Source organism: Megalops cyprinoides, chromosome 5 (assembly GCF_013368585.1).
Source record: "Megalops cyprinoides isolate fMegCyp1 chromosome 5, fMegCyp1.pri, whole genome shotgun sequence".
In the NCBI taxonomy this organism is placed as follows: Eukaryota; Metazoa; Chordata; class Actinopteri; order Elopiformes; family Megalopidae; genus Megalops; species Megalops cyprinoides.
In genome coordinates this window covers 15718972-15741362 of record NC_050587.1, presented here as the reverse complement: position 1 = coordinate 15741362, position 22391 = coordinate 15718972, and the positions used below count along the sequence as shown (strand labels likewise).

The window sequence follows — 22391 nt, the reverse complement described above, 5'->3', positions numbered from 1 at the left end:
TATTTATCTGAGCAAACATTCATTTGAATAATAAATTAAAACACGTTGTATAATTATCATTTTTTGATTAATGGTGTAATAAGCAAAATGGTGTCTATACTATAAAATACTGTGGAAAATAACAGGAAGAGTTCATCGTTCAAGTTTTAGGTGAATCGTCTTTCAGGTCAAATAAGTAGCACACCTACTGTTTTCCCTATACAGTGCAGTAGTCTACCTTTATAAGTGGAGTCTGTTAGTGCTCTGTAGAGCAGGTCACTAGAGACACTGAGGCCCTATTGCCATAAGTAATCTAGCAGACCAGGTCTACCATACACAGTTGACTGAATACAGTAGTCAAGTAGCTGGAAGAGCTGGGGATAGAGGAAATGGGCTCTGAAGAGTTTTGAAATACACAACAATTCTTATTCAATCCTTCTTTTTGGGGTGCAGAATGGCTTTTATTATATTTAATCAATAATTTCTAAGTTGATATTCATAGTTACATCTATGGTGAATCATGACTGCTGGTTTGAGTGACAAAGAATGCATACACATTATCACACAATGATGCAATATGTAAATCACATTGTACCAAGTCAAAGTGGTTCTTAAACCTTACCACTGCATGTCATTTCACAAAACTGTAACCTGCTTGTTGGTAACCAAATTGCAAGTTTATTTTATGCATCATCCCTCTATAACAGTGGGTCTGAAGAAAAGCAGCATAGTCATGAAGTGGCATGTTCCCAAACCTGTCCATTTAATTATTTATGTTTTGCCCCATTTTCAGCGACAAGCCATTTCAAAACTGCAGCCTATTGCAAATTCATCCTGTCATATTCTCCCAGCTAGTAATGAATGTTTCATATGCAAGATCATCGTGACTCTCAAGTGGGCTTAAGAAAAAAGCTAAAAAAAAAAACAAAATAAGAATTACTTAGTGAAATATTTACATCTGGATTCTGAAAATGGGTCAGTTCACTTCCAGAATAGCACTTCGGAGTATAGACACCTCATATTACCTCATGTCACCGTGCTGGGATCAATACGACAGTGAAATTCATGTGAAGGGGGAAGATTGCGTGGTGTATTCATCAAGGATAAGTGAGCTGGTATTTGGGACCTTTTGTAATTTGCCACAGAAAAACAGAAGCTCTGAAGCAAGGAGTAAGACACCACAGGATAATTACCATTCCAAAGGCTAACATGTGGGAGACAAAATGGCAGGAAAAAATGGAGAGAGCTGTAGCAGGATAATAATCACCAGCTACTCTGGCTCCCGTGGGTTATTTCTAGCAGTAATCTGTCTCACCTTTAAAATCCTAGCTGCATAAGAGGAAACCTTCACTTTGTTGCTATTTAGTCAGGTGTGGGTCAAAGTTCTTGTTCAAGCACCTCTCAAATGTCAGCATTTGATATACTTCCCACCATTTACAAATCTATCCATTAATCTAGACTGTTGTAAACCTGTAGCTGAATTGATTGTATCTGCTAATAGCAACAGTAACCATGGTGATGCAGAACAAGCCATCGTGCGAAGCTCCTGAATGTGATTAATTCAAATTACATAGTAAAAATTGATTTGAAAGTAGTGTGTCTGCAGGCAAAAGAAAACAGATAAATTATATACTTGGTGCAATGGTTTCACATACAGTATCAGTGGGGCTACTGGGAAAAATTAATGCCCTGAGATTATGATGACCTGAGTTATGGACTACTTGCAATGTTGCCTAAATCAAGTCAATCAATCCAGCCATGGAAACTCTGTTTGATTGCTTGTCAACTCTAGCAGATATTATTTTAATGGAAATAACTGCACAATGCTTAGTTGCTCCCATAACACACTTTATTAAGCAGCTACAATTCATTCTGCTACACTGATCATAAAGTTCTATTGATCATATGTGCTAAATTACATTCCAGATCAATAGCTACTGTATATTAGTGAGTCATTATTTTTCATTGGGGCATAGGTTGTTAAACAGGGAAAAAAATTGTGCTTGGCCAGGCCAACAGACATGTTGCAAAAGGTCAAAACAAGGAGTAGGACATACTAAATCAAATTTAAAAAATGTTTAATATATCCTTGAAATATGCAAATATTGGGGAAATCACAACACACAGATGTTGGGTGTTCATCTGATTCTGTTCTACATACTAGGAATGGTAACCTTTGCAACCAACCTCTTTGGGTGTTGTCTCTTGAATTTGGGAGTGAAGGAAACCTTGAGAGGAATTCGTCGGTATACAGAATATCTGCATCTGATAATTGACATAGTGTCTATGGTGTATATTTCTGAGAGATCTAAGTGCTATAACCAGATTGGCTTGGTAGAACAGTGTTTTATCAGAACCAACCCATTTTAAAGGCAAGGACTAATGAGCTCAAAAAGTGACAGAGGTAGCGCTAAATGTATCCATGGAGACCAAGCATTGAACCATCTCAGAGCTCATTAGACAGTGTCAGCCATCTCTGTAGGAACCAATTATCTATAGTTTATTCTAACTCCTGTTTCACTGTAGGGGCATAATATTTGGAGATGGAAAATTTTATTTTGGCAGGTTGTGCATACTTTATTCCGCAAGTATGGTTAGTGAATTGCGTTTATATAGCTCCTTTCGCCTGTTCCTCCTTTCTTGTGCTTGTGGTGATGTTATCAATAATTTGGAAAGGGTTCATACTGTCTCATGGTCCTTCAAAATATGCCATTATCAAATGAATTTTTCTATCAAAACTGCTATATCAGATGATCAAAATATTTAAGTCATTTGATGTCTTATTAGTGCCCTTATTATTCTCTTAGAGGGACCTGTAGTGTCGGGAGTAACAAGTACGCTATCTTGCTTTATCCTTCCTTAACCATGCTTCAGAAGTTACAATATCAGAGAACTTTTTGAATCTTAAGTAGATTCAAAGCAGATGAAGTCCTGGCTGTGACTGCAGGAAGTGACCCTGATTGTGACTGCTGCATCAGCATGTAAGAGATATGAAGATGCAAGCTCTTAAACCTTTTCTTGAGTTAGTTGAACTGCTGATATGGAAGTAGAATTGTAATTTGTCGGAATGTAACAAACTGATGCAAAATGTGACGACTTTTTGAATCTTAAGTAGATTCAAAGCAGATTAAGTTGCGGCTGTGATTAGAGGAAGTCATGACTGTGAGCATGACCACTGAGCGTCACAGAGTCCTCCCACATATCCATCCCCTCCAACTGTGTGGGTTGATCAAACAACTAAACATTATCTTTATGGAAGCAATTATTACACAGATTGCCTGTGCACTGCTAGTTTGTCTGTGCAACGCTTATGCTAATGCAGACAACAATATCCAAAGCTTTGATTTACTTTCTTTTTGTTGTTGGTTGAATATGAATTGCCTCACTGGAAAATAGCAGCTGCTGCGTTCATCTATAATGGGGAGATCATGTACAGCTTTATTTGATCACTGGCAAAATGCCTGCTCCACCAGCAGAGAGAGCAGAACTCTTTCCATTACTTCAAATTGCTCTGTCGAACAATGGGCCACAGTAGCAGCTTTCATTTTTTAACTGAATTGCTTTTGAAGTATTTGATGTATTTGAATATTTGCAGATGATGCTATACATCTCATATAGCCGCGTTCCATTAGTGATTGCCTGCTCTGCATCTCATCATCTTTATTAGAGTCAGATGCCCAAAAAACAAAGGAGTGATAATTAGTAATCACAATATTGGATTACTTAGGAGCAGACAAGTAGCAGTGCATAGAAAGTCAGGAAAGCAAATGACATGCTGCTTTGACATGCATATGCATATTTGTGTGTGTGTGTGTGTGTGTGTGTGTGTGTGTGTGTTTGTACTGAACTGACAAAGATCCAGTTAGATCAAAAATCCCTTTTGTCTTATAATACAATGTTGACTTAAAAGCTAAAACAGTATAGGAGCCATACACTTTGTATGGAGTAAAAAGAAGAGAAACATCCTCCAATAAATAAATACATCATTCAGGAAAATCATAAATATGGAAAATGTTGCCAGATAGTGATGTGTCCAAAGTTAAGAAAATATTATAAGTGTCAAAAGTTAATGTCATTTAATTCTGTACTTAGGAGCGCAGAGGCTGTGTAACATATAGAAAGGGTGTACTTGCACAACTGTTCCATTGCATGTCAGTTTTCCAACAGTGAAAAATAAGGCCCTCCGTTATTGAAACGGATGAATCCAAGAGCAGAGAGGAAGTAAGGCAAGGCACCATAGTGTGTTCATCTGATTCCAAGTGCCACGAAGGCTTCATGTCAGGCCTCACAGAAAACAGCCTTTAGAGCTGATTTTAAGTCTAATGATTCAGCATCATTCTGCTGCGGAGATAATGCAATACAGAAGAGCAACTCCCTTAAATCATCTTGAATCCGTAGCTAAGCCTGGTACAGCAGACAGACAGAGGCAGAGGCCTATGGAAACACCGCCCTTGTCTGCTGGTGGTCGCATAGATTTTCTCTCTCTTGACAGAGGACCAGCCATTGACAGGCATGAGGGAGAAGGGGGGCAGAGATGGCTGAGCAGGGCTTTCTGAAAGGGCACCTTGAGCAAGCTCGATGCAGACAAAAGAGCGAATGCAGCACTGAATGTAGCCGTCGCTTTCCCAGGGGGCTGCTCTTAAAAGGCTCTCCCACCACCCAGGGCAATGCTGAAAGGCCCCATGTCTGGCCGGCGCAAATGCATTAACCTGCTGGCCTCTGGAGCCAACTGTAGCTTTCAGATCCTGTGACACGCAGTGACATTTATGACACAGCCAGCACCAGGGCTCACCTGTTCACAAGCCTGGGGGGAAGAACCAATCGATTTGCTGCAATTTTCCATGGCTTTGCCCATGTTTAATTCTGCCCTGTGAAATATATCTTTGTTCTGGATCATTCAAAATTTCAATGTATTTGCAAATGTGTTTTTTCTGAACAAGTGAACCAGAAACAGGCATATCTTCAGGTTTTCTCTGGTTTCATTTCAGTTTATGCTCTTTGAGGCTGCACACGGTGGTTTAGTATGGCTCCATTCTTTCATCCTCTTGTTCATTGCTCTGGATTATTACAAAATGAAAGTTGCACAGTTTTTACTCAAATTGCATGTGCATTATTGTTTGTCTAATGTTTGCACACACAGCATGCATTTGTCAGGGTTTATAAGGAACATCTCTGAAACATTAGTCAAATAAAAAGCTGCAATCAATCTGAGCAAAGAATATGCTACTTTCATTTTTTACTAGTGTTGATGATGATTGGCCAACACCTTGTTAACTCTGGTCAAGGGTTTCGATTCACGCTTGTTAATTGCAAGGGGATAATCTGATGATTGTTTTTAAGTGCCCTAATTTGAGGGATCTTACATGCATAGATCTGTAATTCTTTAATCACGTGTGCATTTAGCAATACAACATCTTCTATGCCTTTGAGGAGCAAATTTAAATTATTACAGAGGATGATGGTGTATAGAAAATGGAAGCCTGCCATCTCCCTTTAAGATACATGTTATTCGGGGAGAGATCCATCCACAGCTTCCCTGGATTTCAGTTATGGAAAATTCTGCATTGCGCACAGCCAGTATATAATGTGAAACACAGCTGAAGTTCTGTATATTATAACATAGAAGTCTGATTCTTTCTGAGAACCCAATACCTGCCTTACCTGCATGACCCAGATGTTCTAAAGCCTTAGTTTAGCAGTGTGTAGGGATGGCGAGAGCAGTCACCCCACCCAGCCACGAACCCGGGTCTAAAGGGTACTGAACTGCAGCTTTGACCGCAACGCCAAAGAGGCTGAACATTGCTCATGGAGCTGAGAAGTGGAGTTGAGTAGCTTGCATTGAGATAACAGTATTGTGATAGAAACTCTTAAACCTGTGTCAGTTAAACCTCTGATATGGAACTAGAATGGTATTTTGTTGAAATGTAACATGTAAATGTAGACTCAGAACACGCCTCCAAGTGAAATAGGCTTATAAAGGTTTATTCTGCAGGCCAGAGATTCATAGCCAAGGCAGTGCAAGGTAGAGAATCAGTGAGAGGATAATCCAATTAGCATATGGCCTGATGACCTAGCTGACCATCTGATGTATATATGGATTATCTAGTCTGTGTTGAAGTGGCTGTTGCTGACATTCAACAGGACGAGTTGCCTTATCCCTCTATATTCAATTCTGCCCCAGTCACCAAATCTCACTGTTCTGCAAGATCTCAGCGTGCATCTCTGTGCACATAACTAGGGGAGACTCAAATTCACGCAGTTAAGACCTATAACATATTCATGATTTCATAACTGTCTAGACTCCAAATGCAGAGTCCCAGATGAGTTTATCCTAGAAATTCAAATGGCTGTTTTTCTTTTCAGAATTCAGGCTTAATCTGTGCTTCTGTGCCATTTATTTAATTTATGTTAGATTTCTACATACTTTTCAAAAATGCACTTTAATGTGCCCTTCATTCCCCTGCCCTGGATTTGCTTGACATTTTCCTCACAAATCAGCACTGTTCACCGCCATGCTGCTGCTGTGTCATTTTCCCCTGCCTGTTGCCAGTTCTCCTCCAGCCATCGCCTGTCAAGAGAAAGAGAACACCCACCATGATACTAAACAAACAATGAGGAGTTTTGCCAGCCACACGTCAGTCACAGATACAGTAGGGAGCTGACTGGTGTCACATCGTAAGGTCTGAGGGGATGTTTGTGGTGAGGGATTCTCTCAGGCCTTCCAGGCATGTAGATTTCCGCTTGGACGGCCGGCTCATTGCCCACCTCCCCCCCGGCACTACGGATGCCGAGGCTTTCTGTGTGATAAACATCAGTGCTGAAAATCGGCTGCTTGCTCAGGGCACGTCCTGGTACAGCCCTTGCTTTCTTCACACAACTGCTCCTGCACACACAACCTTAGTCACATTAACGCGCATGGGAACAGGGAGATAGTCTGTGAAATTATAGCTGCTGCAATTAAATGAGCCAAAGGAAGAGAGAGAGAAGAATGACTCTGCATTTTCTCAGTTGAAGAAGCTGTTGCTGGTTTCCTGGCGATGAAGGACACTTCCTTTGAAGAAGATCTTCATTCTGACAGTTTACTGTGTACCTGTTGTCATGTGTGGCCACGTTGAGCTGTCATGATGTGTGCAAAAATATTTAACAAAAAACAAATCCACATAATTTCTACCTGTGTTTTATAAAATGGCTTTAAAAATAAATGCTGGACAGCAGTTTCAGTACTGACCTGTAAAGGATTAATAAAAGGTTTAGATTTAGTCCATACCAAAATCAATATTTTGGTTATTAGATAATTGGATATCTATAGATATACTGTAGATAATTGGCCACATCAGCTAATACTATCAACATGTGGGAAAAACAGTCAGCAAAAATTGCTTCATTCTGTCCAGCTCAATGCCTCCATCATCTCTCTCCTGCACACTACTAGTGAACCCAGGCAAAACTGTGTAGGCAATCAAGTGAGATCAACACCCTGTCACTGTGGATGACATCACTCAGGCTGGTGGTCCGTGCCATGGAATACTGTCCCGCTACTGCGAGCTGGAATGTATCCAGTAATGTTGGGTGTGACTCTGAAAAACAATGAAGGGAATATCAAAATATACAGAAAGGAAAAAGCTCTAAAAATACAGTCTACATGTGCATTTCATTGAAGGGGTGATATAATAATTACATTACATTATTAACAGAAGTTCTTATCCAGACCGACTTACAAAGGTTACAATTTTATCCATTTATACAGCTGGATATTTACCAAGGCTTTACCATGACTTAAGTACCTACTGGCCAATAATAACTTTATTTATAAATCACCTTACATATAACCATTTGCAACCTACTGTGCACATACTACAGGGTTAACATATTTCAGCATTTCTTTGAGACAAGAGATCAAAATGAACACTAAATATGGATTTTTAAAAAAGGAATCAAAAGTACATGTACATCAATCATGTTGAATCACTGATGAATTACACAATTTAGTCGGTCAAATTTGAATTCATACAGCACTCTTAACTATCAACACAGCACTTTGCAGAGTTATTCACATCTACTAGAATCAGTGTACTCATTTGTTCTTATTTTCCTCTCTCTAAATTTCCACTCAATGATGTAACCTTGCAACATTGCAAGCTATGATTTTGAAATATTTGTAATGATGCTTTACATTATAGTCAGACACCTCAGACACACTGCATTCTATTTATTAGCATTGTTCATTGCATGGAGGTGGGGAGTTCATTGTTAAAGAAAGGCTTACTCACTTACTTACTGGCTCACTGAACTTACATCAGCTGTATGCACCTCCACCAGGTCCAGCACTACTTTTACAAGTGACAAAGTTTTGATTCTTCTGACATTTGAGTACACTGACATACCCCAACATCTCAACATACTGTAGCTAAACTCAGAGCCTAAGCAATATCTGGTGCATTGGTACCTCAAGTGGAGATGACTAGACAAGGCTGGGTGAAGTAAAATCTCTGTTTTACTGTGTAGCTTTTTCCACAATCTAATGTAACTGCGGTGTGTTCTCAGGAAGCCATGGTGTGGCAGCCAGAGAATAATTGCATTTGCTTGAATGTGTCTTGTGTTCTAAGGCACAATCAAATAGTGTACACAAGACAGGTCTAGTTGTGTGTGCCGCGAGACTCTGACAGCTTCAAGTGAAACACTGACAGACGATTGTTGCAGTCTAAAACATGTTCTTTTCTTACAACATCATAAAAGCTGTGATTTTTATTTTTAAGATCATGGCATTAAAAGCAATTTTTTGCTGTCAATTTTGTTGTTAAAAATGTGAATGAAAAAAGCTTTGAAATTTGACACAAGGTGTCAAATCCTGAAAATACCTTGCCAAGTTTTAAGAAGACTACTGTTGTTTTCCTAACACAATACATAAAATGTAACTAACTTTGGCAGAATTCAATTTGTCTTCAAATCTTTTTTGCTTAAAAAAGCATGCTTAAAAAGCATAAAGACACACATTTTCATATTTTAATTACTTTGGTTACTGCGCAATTTTGATAGCTCTATTATTTCTCAAATGCATATAAGTCTTTTATCCATGCTTTTTTCAATTAACACTGTTCAATGAGAGTTCTGGAAATGGGCAATTTACATGTAGCAGAATAAGACAAAAAAGGCAGCATTAATGTGAAAGAGGTGTTAAATAAATACATGCTGTATGTCACAAAGTGACAAACCATTGATGTAGCAAAGCTCAGTGGGTGGTTGCTTAAAATTGCAGATGGAGTGAGGAGTTAAATTAATGGTCTGCCTTGCTGTGTTTCACCATCTGCCTAAGAGGCCTGGGCAAATGACAGGCATGATTGCATAAAAAGCTACAGAGACAATTCATTGATGCAGGTGGCGTGTAAAGTACGTTTAACTTGTCCTTTAACAGTAATTTACCAGACCTGTAATGTCTTCAGTCACAAAACATGTCATTCAGCATAAATCCTGTGCATGACCGGTAATAACTGAAAGATTGTGCTGTCTCTGTACTATATATACAAATCGGAGCTGGGACAGCCTGGAGAATACCTCAATGGTTGAAAAGTTGTTTCATTTCACCATTAAATAGAACTTTCATATGGGAGCATTACAAAATGTGGTCATTTCAATTTTAATAGCAAACACATAATACCAATGCCACTTTGCATAATCTCAGGCTGCAAATAATGAAAACCTTTTTTGAATGCCCCTCATCATACATACCACTATCACCACCATTATCAGAACAGTTATCCTCTGTCTTCGAGTTCTTGGAAATGCTAAATTGGATATGATGAACCTCTGCAAATTCTATTTTGTTATACTCTCAAAATAATCCCATAATCAGATCCCATTCTTTTCGATCTGAAAAGAACTTTCAAAACATATCCAGTGTTTGCTGATACCTTATGCATGTATAACATTTCAAGATGAAGGTATTTCTGAAATTATTGCAACATTTTTAGACATCAAAGAGTTAAGGATGCTGATTTGGTTGCATGAAAGAGAATATCTACTGGCACACTATGCTACTGACCAAAGTTAATTGGGCAGTGATCTCACGACCCTATTTAACACAGATCTGTCTGCTTTGTTCACAATGCAGACTGACAAAAGGCTACTGCTTTAGAACCTATGTCTGTAGTACTTCTTCTCACAAAACAGGACTCCATTGTGACTGAGGTCCTTGATGGTAGTTTTGGTACAGAGTAAGGCTTGAGACTGGTTAGTCGCAATATGGATCTTTATATACAGAGCAGAAATGTATAAAACAGAGCTGCTCAATTCTGAAACATGAAAGCCCATATTATGCCTGCGGATACTGCCCCCAGTACAAGTTTTTAGCAGCCCTGTAGACACAAAATCCTTCTTACATTTAAAACAGACATGCATAGAATACACACTGCCCAATGTGTGGGCCTATATTGTTGCTACAAGTCACAAGCATTTCACTGCCCACACACTGCCAACTACAACCACATAAAAGAAAAGTGACTGAAGAGGGCCTGACCCAAAACCATACAAACATTGCTTTCCAACCACTAGTACAACAGCTGTGGCTCTGAAGGACACACAACACTCTGTCTTTACCAAAGGAGAAAGACAGGCGGTCTGAGGAGGAAACTGCAGGAAATACAGATCATTGTACAGCTATCACCTTCCACATACTGTGTTGCCATAAAAAGAGTCAAAGTAGAACAAATCAATGATTGAAAACAGTATTTTATTGAAATAGGCTTTGTGTTGTTCACTGTTATGACAATTCTTTAGGAATCTCAAGGCATATATGTCTCTGTTCTCACTCTTTCTTTGTGTGTGTGTGTGTGTGTGTGTGTGTGTGTGTGTGTGTGCGTGTGTATGCATGTGCGTGTGTGTGTTCATAAGGGCCTACGTGCATCAAACAATTGAAAAAATAAGTCATGGACAAATTCTACACTGTCATACAAAGCCATTTTTCTTGTGCCACAATTTCAGCCAAATGTGCTAGAAAGTGGCAAAAATTAAGGGATCTGTTGTAATCTTTCCTGTTCTTAGTAAAGAGTCCTAAAGCCTTTTAAGAAGACAATTCCTGCATACATAATATGAATATTATGAGTGTCCATGCCACAGCCAACTTTATATTCAGTGTGGTTGTTCCTGACTTAAGAGCTTTCAAAAATTTCTGTCAAAAATCATCAGAAAGCAGCATTAAACTGAAATGTATGCAAAGCTTGTCAACATAATACAAAGGCTTTTGAAAGAACAATTCAAACATGTCAAAGATGATAAAGCTCTAATGACATACATGTGCAAATTTCACCTAGTGACTTCTACCAACCCTGAAGACACAAAAAAGTTTGGTCATATGACTTAAAAGGCTCATTCAAAGTGCAGAACCAGTTCAAAACAGAGTAAAATATGCCTTACTGTGTGAAAATGAATAAAAAAAGGTTGTTGAGAAGAGGAGGTGAGGTTTGCTAGACAGTTTTCCAATATAGCAATACAATCTAAACTAAACAAAATTAGCCTGCTAATTCAGATAATTTAGTCCAGAGACCTGGATTGTGCCATTTGGTCTATACTGTGTCCTTTCAAACAGACAGCATGCTACAGAATTGAAGCAATAGATCTATGAGACAGGACCATGATTTTGCCATTTTTCGTACACCTTAACTATCTCTAAAATTTAAATACGCTGGTAATGTTGGTGTTCACTTTAGAGCATTTCCTATGCATTTATGTTTGAACTCCGTGTATACAGGGATGGAAAAAATGCTACAACCAAAAAACTTACATGAAATAAAACCATATTCATTGTTAAACCTGTAAATTGTTTACACCTTTTCACTGTCCAGTCTTGTACTTCCGGAAGGTTTGATTCGCTGCGGATGACATCAGCTGAGAGAGTGAACACCGGCTCCTAATGCGTCCTCTCCTCGCTGGGTCCTAGTCATGACACAATATCTGCGGGTATAAAAGGGAGAACCACTCCTTCGAAGCCTACTGTACGTCTGGTGGTTACCGCTTAGTTTCGTACAGTAGACGGACAGGAGTGTGAGGATGGCGACGTTAGTGGAATCGGCCGACACCGAGCCCACATGCAGTAGTACTGCGATGGCATCTCCCACATCTTCCAGCCTTTCACATCGATTCCTCGACAACAAATTTTATCTGCTTGTGGTTATCGGAGAAATTGTTTCAGAAGACCACCTGAAGTGTGCCATTGCAGATATAGAGAAAGGTAAGAGGAGGACACGTCCCTTTTCCTCTACATTGTTTCTGCCACAGTGAACAGATTTTCGGCTGCTTCCTAAAAGGTCGACAAAAGGCTAGTTATCAACTATTTTTCCTATAAGAATAACATGATTGGCGAATATTTAAGTGTTTTGTTCGTAACCTTGACTATACTTACGCATACTAATTTTGCTGTCATTATTTCTGCCCATATATATTAAATTAAGTCACAGTAAACTTTCTGTCGAATATTTCACCATGATTTTATTGTTTAATATGTGTGTGGTGATGGCAGATCTGATACACAGCCACTCCCTATTGAGAACCGCAAATCTCCGCGTAGCCTACTGCAAATCAAACAGATGGCTACGGTCCTTATTGTAACCTCGTAAGGTAGCTGGCCTCGCAGAGCATCACGTTCGTGTATGGGCAGAATACGACCAACCTACGCTGCAAGGTTATTGTTTCCATGTCTACCTATATATGGCGAAGTTATCAAAATGTGCATTCATGAATCAGCGTCTTACAGTGGACTATTTTCAATGCGTCAGTACTAGACCAGATTTCTCTGATACGTATGAACATGGACTATGCGTCAGTGAACTATCTCCGGGAATACTTGGCAACTGCGTGTTTTGTTTTGGTGCATTGGTCCTTTGTTCCTTAGTCTTGGCTTTTTCACAGTTCATGCTTCTTATAACATACGTGGTTATCTGCCTGACTTTACATTACCCCGCCAGACGAACGCAGTTTTATTCAATGTACGTGAACTATAAATAAATAAGATATTTTACTGTCCAGGAGAAAAACTGTTGGTCTTTATGATTACCAATAATTGCCTTGCAGTCTTTCAAAGTGAGCTAAATGCGTATTTTAATATGAATACAACCAGCGTTGTCATGCAATTTTCCAGTCACACAAGTTTTTAGCCTATTATTATTAGTTATACTGTGCGATGCTGTGAAAGAGCTAAAAGCAGTTTAAGGTCATTTAAAAAGGCGCAGCATGAAATACAGTGCAATATATTTGGCTTCAGACGACTGACAAGGTGCGTCTTACGTCGTTCAATCTCCCCATCCCCTGCGTTTGAGACTTTCATCCGATACCGGCATGTGGGCGTGGCTCAGTCCGCACTGCGGTCCCTACGGAAACTCGCAATGGACGATTCGCTTTACAGAAAAGGGCGTTTCTGCCTCTGACACAGGGCAGGTTGTGTCTGTCGTCGTTGGTTGAATCCATTGGGATGGGGAGAAGAAACGGAGGAAGAATACGTCGGTGGTATAGACGCTGTGTCATAAGTGCACTGCTTTCTACAGTAGCCCATATATGAAAGAATGCCATAGTGTTCGTATTTTTTTTTGTTTGTTTTTAAATCATAATCAATATGTCTGAGTCACTATCCGTTTTACGTTGACACAAAGTCGCAGTTCTTTTTTCCTAACTATTCCTTGTCCTCAAACACGGAAAGAATACCGCTTTACATTTTACAATGAACTAATACAGAACATCAGAGGATGATAAATAAACTGTATCACCTGCGCACCAGGGAATATTTATTAGCACTATACTTTTACGCAAACAATGCCTTGCATTGTATGAAGCCCTGTCATTTCAATTTGAATAATAGATTGTGGTGTAATTAAAAATGTTATCTGCAGAATACAACCTAAAAGTATAAACTGCTGTGTTCACTGGCTTTTAAAACCGCATTACAATTATTTAACCAGTACTGTGAATTGCTTTGTTTTTTAATACTGTTTATATGTATCAGAATTTGTCTTATGCTCTGATGTGGTTGATATAAATTATGCATATGGATCATACATCTGCAACATTATTTGCTACTGTATTGCAAAACCACCAAACTGGAACAGGATTTATGAATGCTGTAGGTCTAAGGATTAATGGTTTAATTGACATGAGGGATGACAAATCTATTCAGTAGCAGAAGTGGGTCACAGGAGGCCGTTAGACCTTGTATGATCTCAGATTTTGGAAAAAAAAAAGGTTTGGGTTTGTGCCACAATACATACACATGATAGTTATATATCATCTGATATTGTATATATAAAGTTTAAAGGATACATTTCTCTATAATTTTCTATTGATTTGTGCTTCTCCATGAAACAAGGTCAAGGTCAAAGCAGTAGCAAATAAGGATGTCCCCCTTTGGCCTCTAGACCATATGAACATTTAATGTTTTATCAACCTTTTTAGACATAGAACTAGTTATGAAAACTTATGAGCATCTCGACATTCAATTTTTTCATAACTGTAGTTACACCTAGTTGTGTGATTGTTGTATTATCAATTCAGGAGCGGAAATGTTTATTTCTAAGCTGATTGGGCTCTGATTAATTGTTTTTTTTTCCACTTGGAGATTTGGGTAACTGAATCTCATGAGGGATCTGAAACCAGAAAAGGGGCATAGCAAAGGCATATTCAATCTTAATGTGAGCTTCTTGTCCAAATTACATAGTAAAGTTTCCAAAAACGTATTCAGCCTTGAATGCTATTAGAATGGAGACTTCAGTTTGGACTAACCAGTTTCACAAGTCGCCATCACTTTGATCAGTTTGGAAACTGTAGACATTTTGGAAGATGAAAATTCTGAATTTACTTAAGTCATTCATTCAATCTGCTGAAGGTTTTATGACTGCTGGTTAACAGGACAAATCCATGGTTTGTACTGTGAATCACTTTTGTGCATTTTCAGCTCAGACCACACAGACAAATTCCAACATGTTGATTAGGTAGAGTGGAAATGAACCAACAGAAATCAAAGGCAACCCTTTACCAAAAACCAATATATTTTTCATTGCATAAACAAAAAGAAGGAATGTTTCAGTATTTTGTTACAGAGAGAGAGGTGGGACAAATAATAAACACATGATTATGGGTGTTTATGCTCTTATTTAATTATATGTATATATATTTTTTTTAATTTAGCAGTAGCAGTCTTTATTATACCCATTAAATGCTTTAATAAGTTTATAGTATATCTACTATAGTGAAGCAGAAACTTGTTTCTGTTGAAGACTGGTATTGACATATAGATATTTAGCTTTTTTGTGTCAAAATAAGCTCTAGGGTATAATTAAGGATGGTTTTCCCATATTAGACACAGGGTCTCAACCACTTGTGTCTTTTGCTTTATACTACCATACTGTTTGGCACAACTGTGAGCATATCACACAAAATCTCACATTGCTGAAAGGGATTAGAAAACAAGTTTCAAGTTTTGGGTGCTTAAATATTTGACCAATTAATGTATGACAAACCAGACCTTTAAAGGATTACTACCTGCTGTTGAAAATTAGAGAGGATAAGCTTCATGCTGTTAAGTGATTATGACACATTGAAGAAGAGCATTCTGTGAAGTATAATTTATGAAGGACTCTGTAGTCAGAAGTTCCTTTTCTTTATTCCATAACCCACCACCCAAGCCATCAATACTGAAGAGGAATCTTACCTCCATAGGGTTCTGAGCATTTAAGGACTGGTGTCTGGCACCATATACATGGACAGACAAGTTTATGCAGAACGTACTCTGCAGGAGATGACTGTCATTGTAGGGAGGGGACATTATAACTACATGACATATTTAATTTCTTTTCCAATGAATTCTTGTCTATTTTTAGATCTGAATCCTGTCTCCAGCTGGTTTATTGGCAGTTTGCAGTATTGAATTTCATATAGTTGGATTTCAAACAAAAACAACAAATGGAAACAAAATAGCAGGCACCATGATCCAGCTACTGCACTGTATGTGTTGTGGAATAAGAACTGCATTGAAGAGTGTTTGTAGAAGTTTCCTATCTGCTTTAGTTTCCATGAGGGGGAACAACATGAATACATTCTCAAAATGTGGGTTGAAATGGTTCAGTATAGTCAACATTGTCCAATCCAACTGACATTGAACCTTTGGGGAAAAAATACCTCACAGTGAGGCCTGTGATACAAAATCCATATGAAATATCAAGTGTGTGCCAAATGGTCTCCTGTTAGCACAACTGTGGAAGGAGCAACTGCAATTAGGTCAGCGCTTAGATATTGATGTTCATCTTCTCACTTGTTTACTTTACAGGAATCCGCTCATGGGACACAAACCTCATCGATTGTAACTTGGACCAGGAGCTCAAACTATTCGTTTCACGGCACTCTGCAAGATTTTCAGCTGATGTACGAGGTATGTTGAATCAGGCTATCAGCAATTGTGCGGATTATATTTTGTTTCTAGAACTATTCTGACATATAGGGTAAAGTTTCTAGAAGGGAAAGGAATCTGTATACATGCACATTTAGTGTTTAGGCCCTGCATTTCTCAGTACTTGAGTTTGGAAGCCAAAGATACAAGCAATTACACTGATATAAATCAGTGTCCGTATAAACCATACGACCACATGCTGTGATCATATATCAGGAAAGTTGACAGATCAACGAAGCCACTCCTCTAAACATTCTATAGGAGGAATACATGTCATCACACCAGATATTTCATCAGTAATTCACTTCAGATTGTTTTATTGCTCAGCATAGAACAAGACTAACCAGTCAGGTTGTCATTCTGAACAGAGTGTTATGCTGTGCCAATTATTCATATCTTGTCTGAAATTTCAAGACTTTACAAATTTAAAAGGGGAAAAATAGTGGCCATTCTTTAAAATAAAATACTGAGAGACTACTAAAGAACAATATTTTGTTGAAAGACCAGGTTAATAGGCCTACTAACCTAATTCTGTATCAGAAAGGTGAACAACAAATTCTGAAAAGGCACTTTTTGTATTTGACTTTTAGCCGTGGGTTGAAAACAATCTAAAAGCAATTAGCTCCTCAAGGAATAATGATGAGATTACTTTGTCGCCGTAATGAGTCAGGCATGTGATCTCTTGTTCTTGTGGTACTTCTCTATCGGTAAGCCCTTTCAGAGTTTGCACTCTCATTCATTCCTGCAAGAACAAAGTAGCAGTAATTCAGTCATGAACAATCATGCTGGTGAATTAGCTATCAGTGTAACCTACCATTAGCCATACTGACACAGGGTTTTCTTGGCTGCTGCCAACATTAGACCATGGTGGGCAGGGGTTGGCAATGATGGTTTCACAGTCACTATGCATTTTATATGTTTCCTGTCACTGCACATCTCTGCTTACCCTTTTGCTGGTTTTGTGAAAAGGATCCTAACTACATGATACCTATATCAGCTCTGGGCATTCCCATATTAATGGCTCAGTGATAGCTCAAGGCAATGAGCATTATGGGCCCTGAATTATACTGAATTATAAATCTGAATTATAGCTAAAATGAACCACCAGCACCCAAAGCCTGCAAATGTTAAGTCACACTACAATATTTCCATTTTTATGTTTTTTTTTTTTTTTTGTGCTACATGTCTACATGTGGGCTTTTGGGAGCTCAGATTAGCTCATATAGAGCTCTAGAGATGAAAATCAATTGACTGTGAATGGAACAGTAATCACATTCAAATGAGCAAACAAATTATTGACGCCCAATTGATCAATGAGTTTTGTGAAATTCCAATTGTTTCCGTACCTCTTGCACCTTTGTGTTGTTTGTGATTCCCCTCCATGATGCATTCAGGGTGGTGAAAAATGTATTAGACATGTTACTAGTAGCACAGGTTTGTTTTGATAATAAAGACACATTCCCCATGCTAATTTTACAGTAATTTAGGATCAAACTCTCAGTTGAGAGAAATAGGTTCCCAGCTGGAGATCAAGCTATTGCTGTTTGAATCCAGATTTAAAACAGAACTAAATCTTCACCCAGAGATTATCCTGTTGGCTGCAAATGACAAATAGGAGGAGTATTTATCGCTGTATGAATTTGACATCCGCACCAAAAGCCCTCTGAAATCCTGTGTTTTCATTTTTTTCATTCATTTTTTACATTGGTGTCAAAGTGGGTTTGTTCATTTTCCTTGTGCCTCATCAGAGGCTGGCCGCTTGAGTTCTCCCCGTTTGAGGCGGTTCCCTCGCAATGTGGCACAGACAAAAGGCCTGGGTAATTAGGAGAGGAGTCCCTGTTTGCCTTTTGGACCTTGTCTGCTTGAGGCTGTGGGGAAACAGAGTGAAATTATTGCTTTGAAGAGACACACAGCTCTGCACTGTCTGCTATGTGGATCTTTTCCTTGTGTGGTATAATCTGGCGTTGCAGAGGGAGTGGCACCTTTGTCAGAAAGATATGTACAGTAGTTATCAGAATCAAAGCAAATACACAGGGTATAATGCAGTGTAAATTGGCAGAGCCCCTATTGATAAAGGGTAACAAGGGAAGTCTAAATGTGACACGTTGTTATCTGAACAAAAATCATCCATATTTTTTTCATGTTGCATAAAAGAGAATTTTATTCATTAGGTCATGTTTTCTTGTTCTTTGGCATCTCTATACTGCTTTAAACAATTATGTGAGTGACATAAAGCATGAATAGAACATTTTATATATGTGTGTGTATAAAGTGGAGAGCAAAATGAGTTTATTCTGTTACAGTGCTGTTTGTGGCAGTCTTGTTTGTTGTGATGGTTAATTCTTGTCTCCATAGGATTGGATGGGATTAAGGCACATGGCAGACTTGCGTTCATATCCTCACAGCATTGGGCGGTGGCTCTGGGGCCAGAGAGTTTAACCTCCCAGAGGAAGGCTGGCACCAGCCTGCTGTAGACAGAGGCATTGGGAGGGATCTCAGCCGTGTCTAATATAGGCTGACAGTGTCACAGATCTATAGCCCTCGTTCCATCTGCTCTGTTACCTCTGTTTGGTACAGTGAGTGTAAATTTGGGCTTCCATGGTGATGTTTTAAAATACTTTCAGATATGGTGAAACACTAAAAATTGAGTGCAAATAATCTGAAGCGATTAGCACATTCAGGCTAAACCCTATGTCTAGGCCTGCCAGGATTAGATTTTTGTTTTCAATTTCACAAAATTCCAGCAGATCAAGACAAAAAATCCCATCAATAAAGTCCTTAATATAGATAGTGACCACTGTGAAATTGTGCTTTAATCTTGTTCATGGTTCCATTTGTGCTAGTTTTGCGAATGTGCAATGAGGTGTTTACTTAACTAACCTTAATTAAATTGTCAACTCACCAATTCAACATCTCCTGGCAAGCCAGGATTGGCAATTCTTCAAGACTAATTACTGTTGTGTTACAGTACAAGATGAGCAAGGGTAGACAGGGTCAACACTTCCTTACCTGAATCTACAGGGAGATAAAATATATCCTCTAGATCAGTAGATGGTGATGAAGCATCTTTTGTCTCTCTAATCTTTACTATCTGGGGAATTCAGGTCAGAATTTGTCTGCACTTCAGGCAACAGATGGTCACAGTCAGAAAGGCAAAGTGATACTCAAGACTCACTTTCTAATTTAGACACTTTCTAATAGGTCCCTATTACCGCAACACTAGACTAACCACTTCCTTATGTTCGTGCGAAAGTGTCCTCAGTTGAACTCGAATGTATTTTGATACTGTAACTTTTTAGTTGAAGTGAATTCATTTTACAGAGACAATGCATCAATTTATGAGAGGAACCAATGTTTTCAATGCATTTTTAAAGACACAGTGCCATGGTGTGTTACTAACTGATTACTGACTCACTCAAAGGAAGATCTGAAAGAAGCAGAGGAAGGCTGAGAGATTTTTATGATATCCAACACACCTGAAAGAATGTGCATAGACACTGCAGTACTGGCCCAGTAGTGACCAAATAGTGTTTAGGGAAGAGAGGGCGTTGGCTAATTGAATTTGATTATATCATATTAATACAAATAGGATAGCATTTTTGATGGTATGGCTGATTTTGCTAGATTTATTTGTAATGTCTTTTTCCTGTGAAACCTTATATTAAATCCTTCATATGTACAGTATGGCATTTAGCTTTGCAGGCAGATTAATAATACTGTAAACTGAGACTTTCTGTGGGCCATAGTGCAAAGTCAGCACAACGCAGTTTGATGAAGGAACGCTTAGTTGGTTTCCTTTTGCACTTTCAACACAATCAGCTTTGGCACGATTCATGTAACTTTATATAATAAAGTATAAATGATAAATAATAAAAAATACAGTAAACCAGCTCACATTCAGCACTTCTTCATCTGAGAAATCTTATGCACGTGTTTCATGATTGTGCTCACCCTTCTCGTTGCCATAACGAGATATATCCTAATATTCTTAAGTGATTAACTGAAGTGATTACTTGATTTTTTGATTATTAATTCATCACTTTGTCTTGTTTTTTTACATACCTGAGTTTGGGTTCTCACACAAATGGATAAAAAATGGCAATTAAAATCATATTTACATTTGTCACTCAAAATCAAAGACAAAGCACAAAGACAACAGTATGTGGATAGACTGACTCTAAAGCAAGGTGTACATTAACACTGCAGTGAAGGCAGGGTATACTTTGTTTCCCCTAACAACTCTCGCATACATCATCTGTCTAAATTTTCCACAGTTAAATGCATGTCTAGAGGGTAGGTGGACGTCACCAAACCAACAGACTCATTGTAAAGGAGGCTGTCATTGAATTGGGGCAGGGAGCAGATGGGCATCAATAAGTGATGTTTTTTTTTCATTTTCACATACGAGTTAAGGATTCCCTAGAGTTATAGTAATCCCACTGCTATGTCTAGGAATATTGTTCTGATTTGCGATTGACAGCCTGAAGAGGTGAGTAAATGCCTATATCAACTCATGAAAGCCATGTTGTGCTGTAGCTTTCTGTAACGGGAGTAATAATGTCCAGTATTTAATAGTATTGGTTACATTCTCATCAAACATTGAATTCCAGACTCTAAGCAAGGGCAAGTTTATATAATTTCCATTCTTGAAAAAAAACAACATACTTTGAGGTAATAAAGCATACTTTGAGGTAATAAAGCCACTGTGTATTGTGTAGTCACCTTCAGTGTAGAACAACAGCAAGTACTAATGCCCATAGAAAATTGATGGAAATAATCATCATTACAGATACAAAAGGTTTTTTTGAGATGATGGCAGGACTTTTATTTCACCAGACAACAATGATTCCTTTTGTGGCCTACAGTCTTTGCCATTATCATGACACCTTCATTCTAGTATTCAGTACTCAATGCAAGGCTAGCATTGCCATAACATATGCTGCCACATTAGTGAGTTAATTTGACTGTATTAAACATTAAATACTTACTTTAGTCTAATACAATATGTACAGCACTGTAACATGTTTCATTCTATGGCTAGAAAAGGTACTTTGATTTAATCTCAATAAAATTACAAAACATTTGCCAATAGTCTTTTATGTGTTCACATAATCAGGGACATCATCACACTTCTTGTTAACAGATGAATTGTCATATACAATGATGCAACATGATTTTAAATTACCTATGAGACATAAAAAAAACAAGGTATCGCTTTAGGAAATGCAGTCCATACTGTTAAACTTTATTCTCCATGAACTATGCATTGGTTAGACAGGTTTTAATGCATAGTATAATAGGGTGTCGATATACAGTGTAGGTCACACAGACTTCAGCTCATTGATTGGTCTAACTGCAAAAGGTTCATCAGCAATATTGAATCTGCTGGAGAAACACTGTCCTCCAGGTTGAGTAAGCAAAAATTGATACCATTCACCAAAGTGCCAGTATAGGTAATCTCTTTTGTCCAACTGTTTTGTTACGAAGTGCAATATGGTGAATCAATTCCAAAAAGAAAACACTTAATATAACAAATCATCCAAATTATTTCCATTATGAATTAAATTCAATTCAACATCCTGGTATGTTGAATTTCCACTGCCATTTTCATCAAAGGCGCCTCTGATCTGAGGTTTTTCAGAGTCATGCTATCCTCTCCATAGTGCTCTATGATTCTTTATTTCTGGTCATGTGCTATAAGTACATGGCTAACAGGAGGGAAAAATCTATACCACCGAATGAATAAAAGGCTTTGTAAGCCATTTTTATCACCAGACACTAATTACAATGGTGCCTTGTTCTCCAGTCATTTATCGATAGCCACCCAAAGGGAATGCACCGGTGTGAACACAGTATGGATTCTTGCCGTGAGACTAGAGCCATGATAGTAAGCTAATTCAAAGATCAGTCTATGACTCTTTATTGTTCTATGATTGCCAGCTTCCAACCCTATTAATATCCAATGGAATTCACAGGGTATGTACGGATG

At 38.3% G+C, this 22391-nt stretch overlaps 1 protein-coding gene across 1 annotated transcript in view; it reads left to right on the top strand.

Moving 5' to 3' along the window:
* Positions 1-11860: 11860 nt before the first annotated feature.
* The window catches only part of map1b (microtubule-associated protein 1B), a 31539-nt gene continuing 21008 nt past the window's right edge, over positions 11861-22391 (top strand). The window contains exons 1-2 of the mRNA XM_036528616.1: positions 11861-12202; positions 16283-16384. Of these exons, the coding sequence (XP_036384509.1) occupies positions 12022-12202; positions 16283-16384 (283 nt within the window). The 5' untranslated portion in view covers positions 11861-12021. The remainder of the gene's footprint in view (positions 12203-16282; positions 16385-22391) is intronic.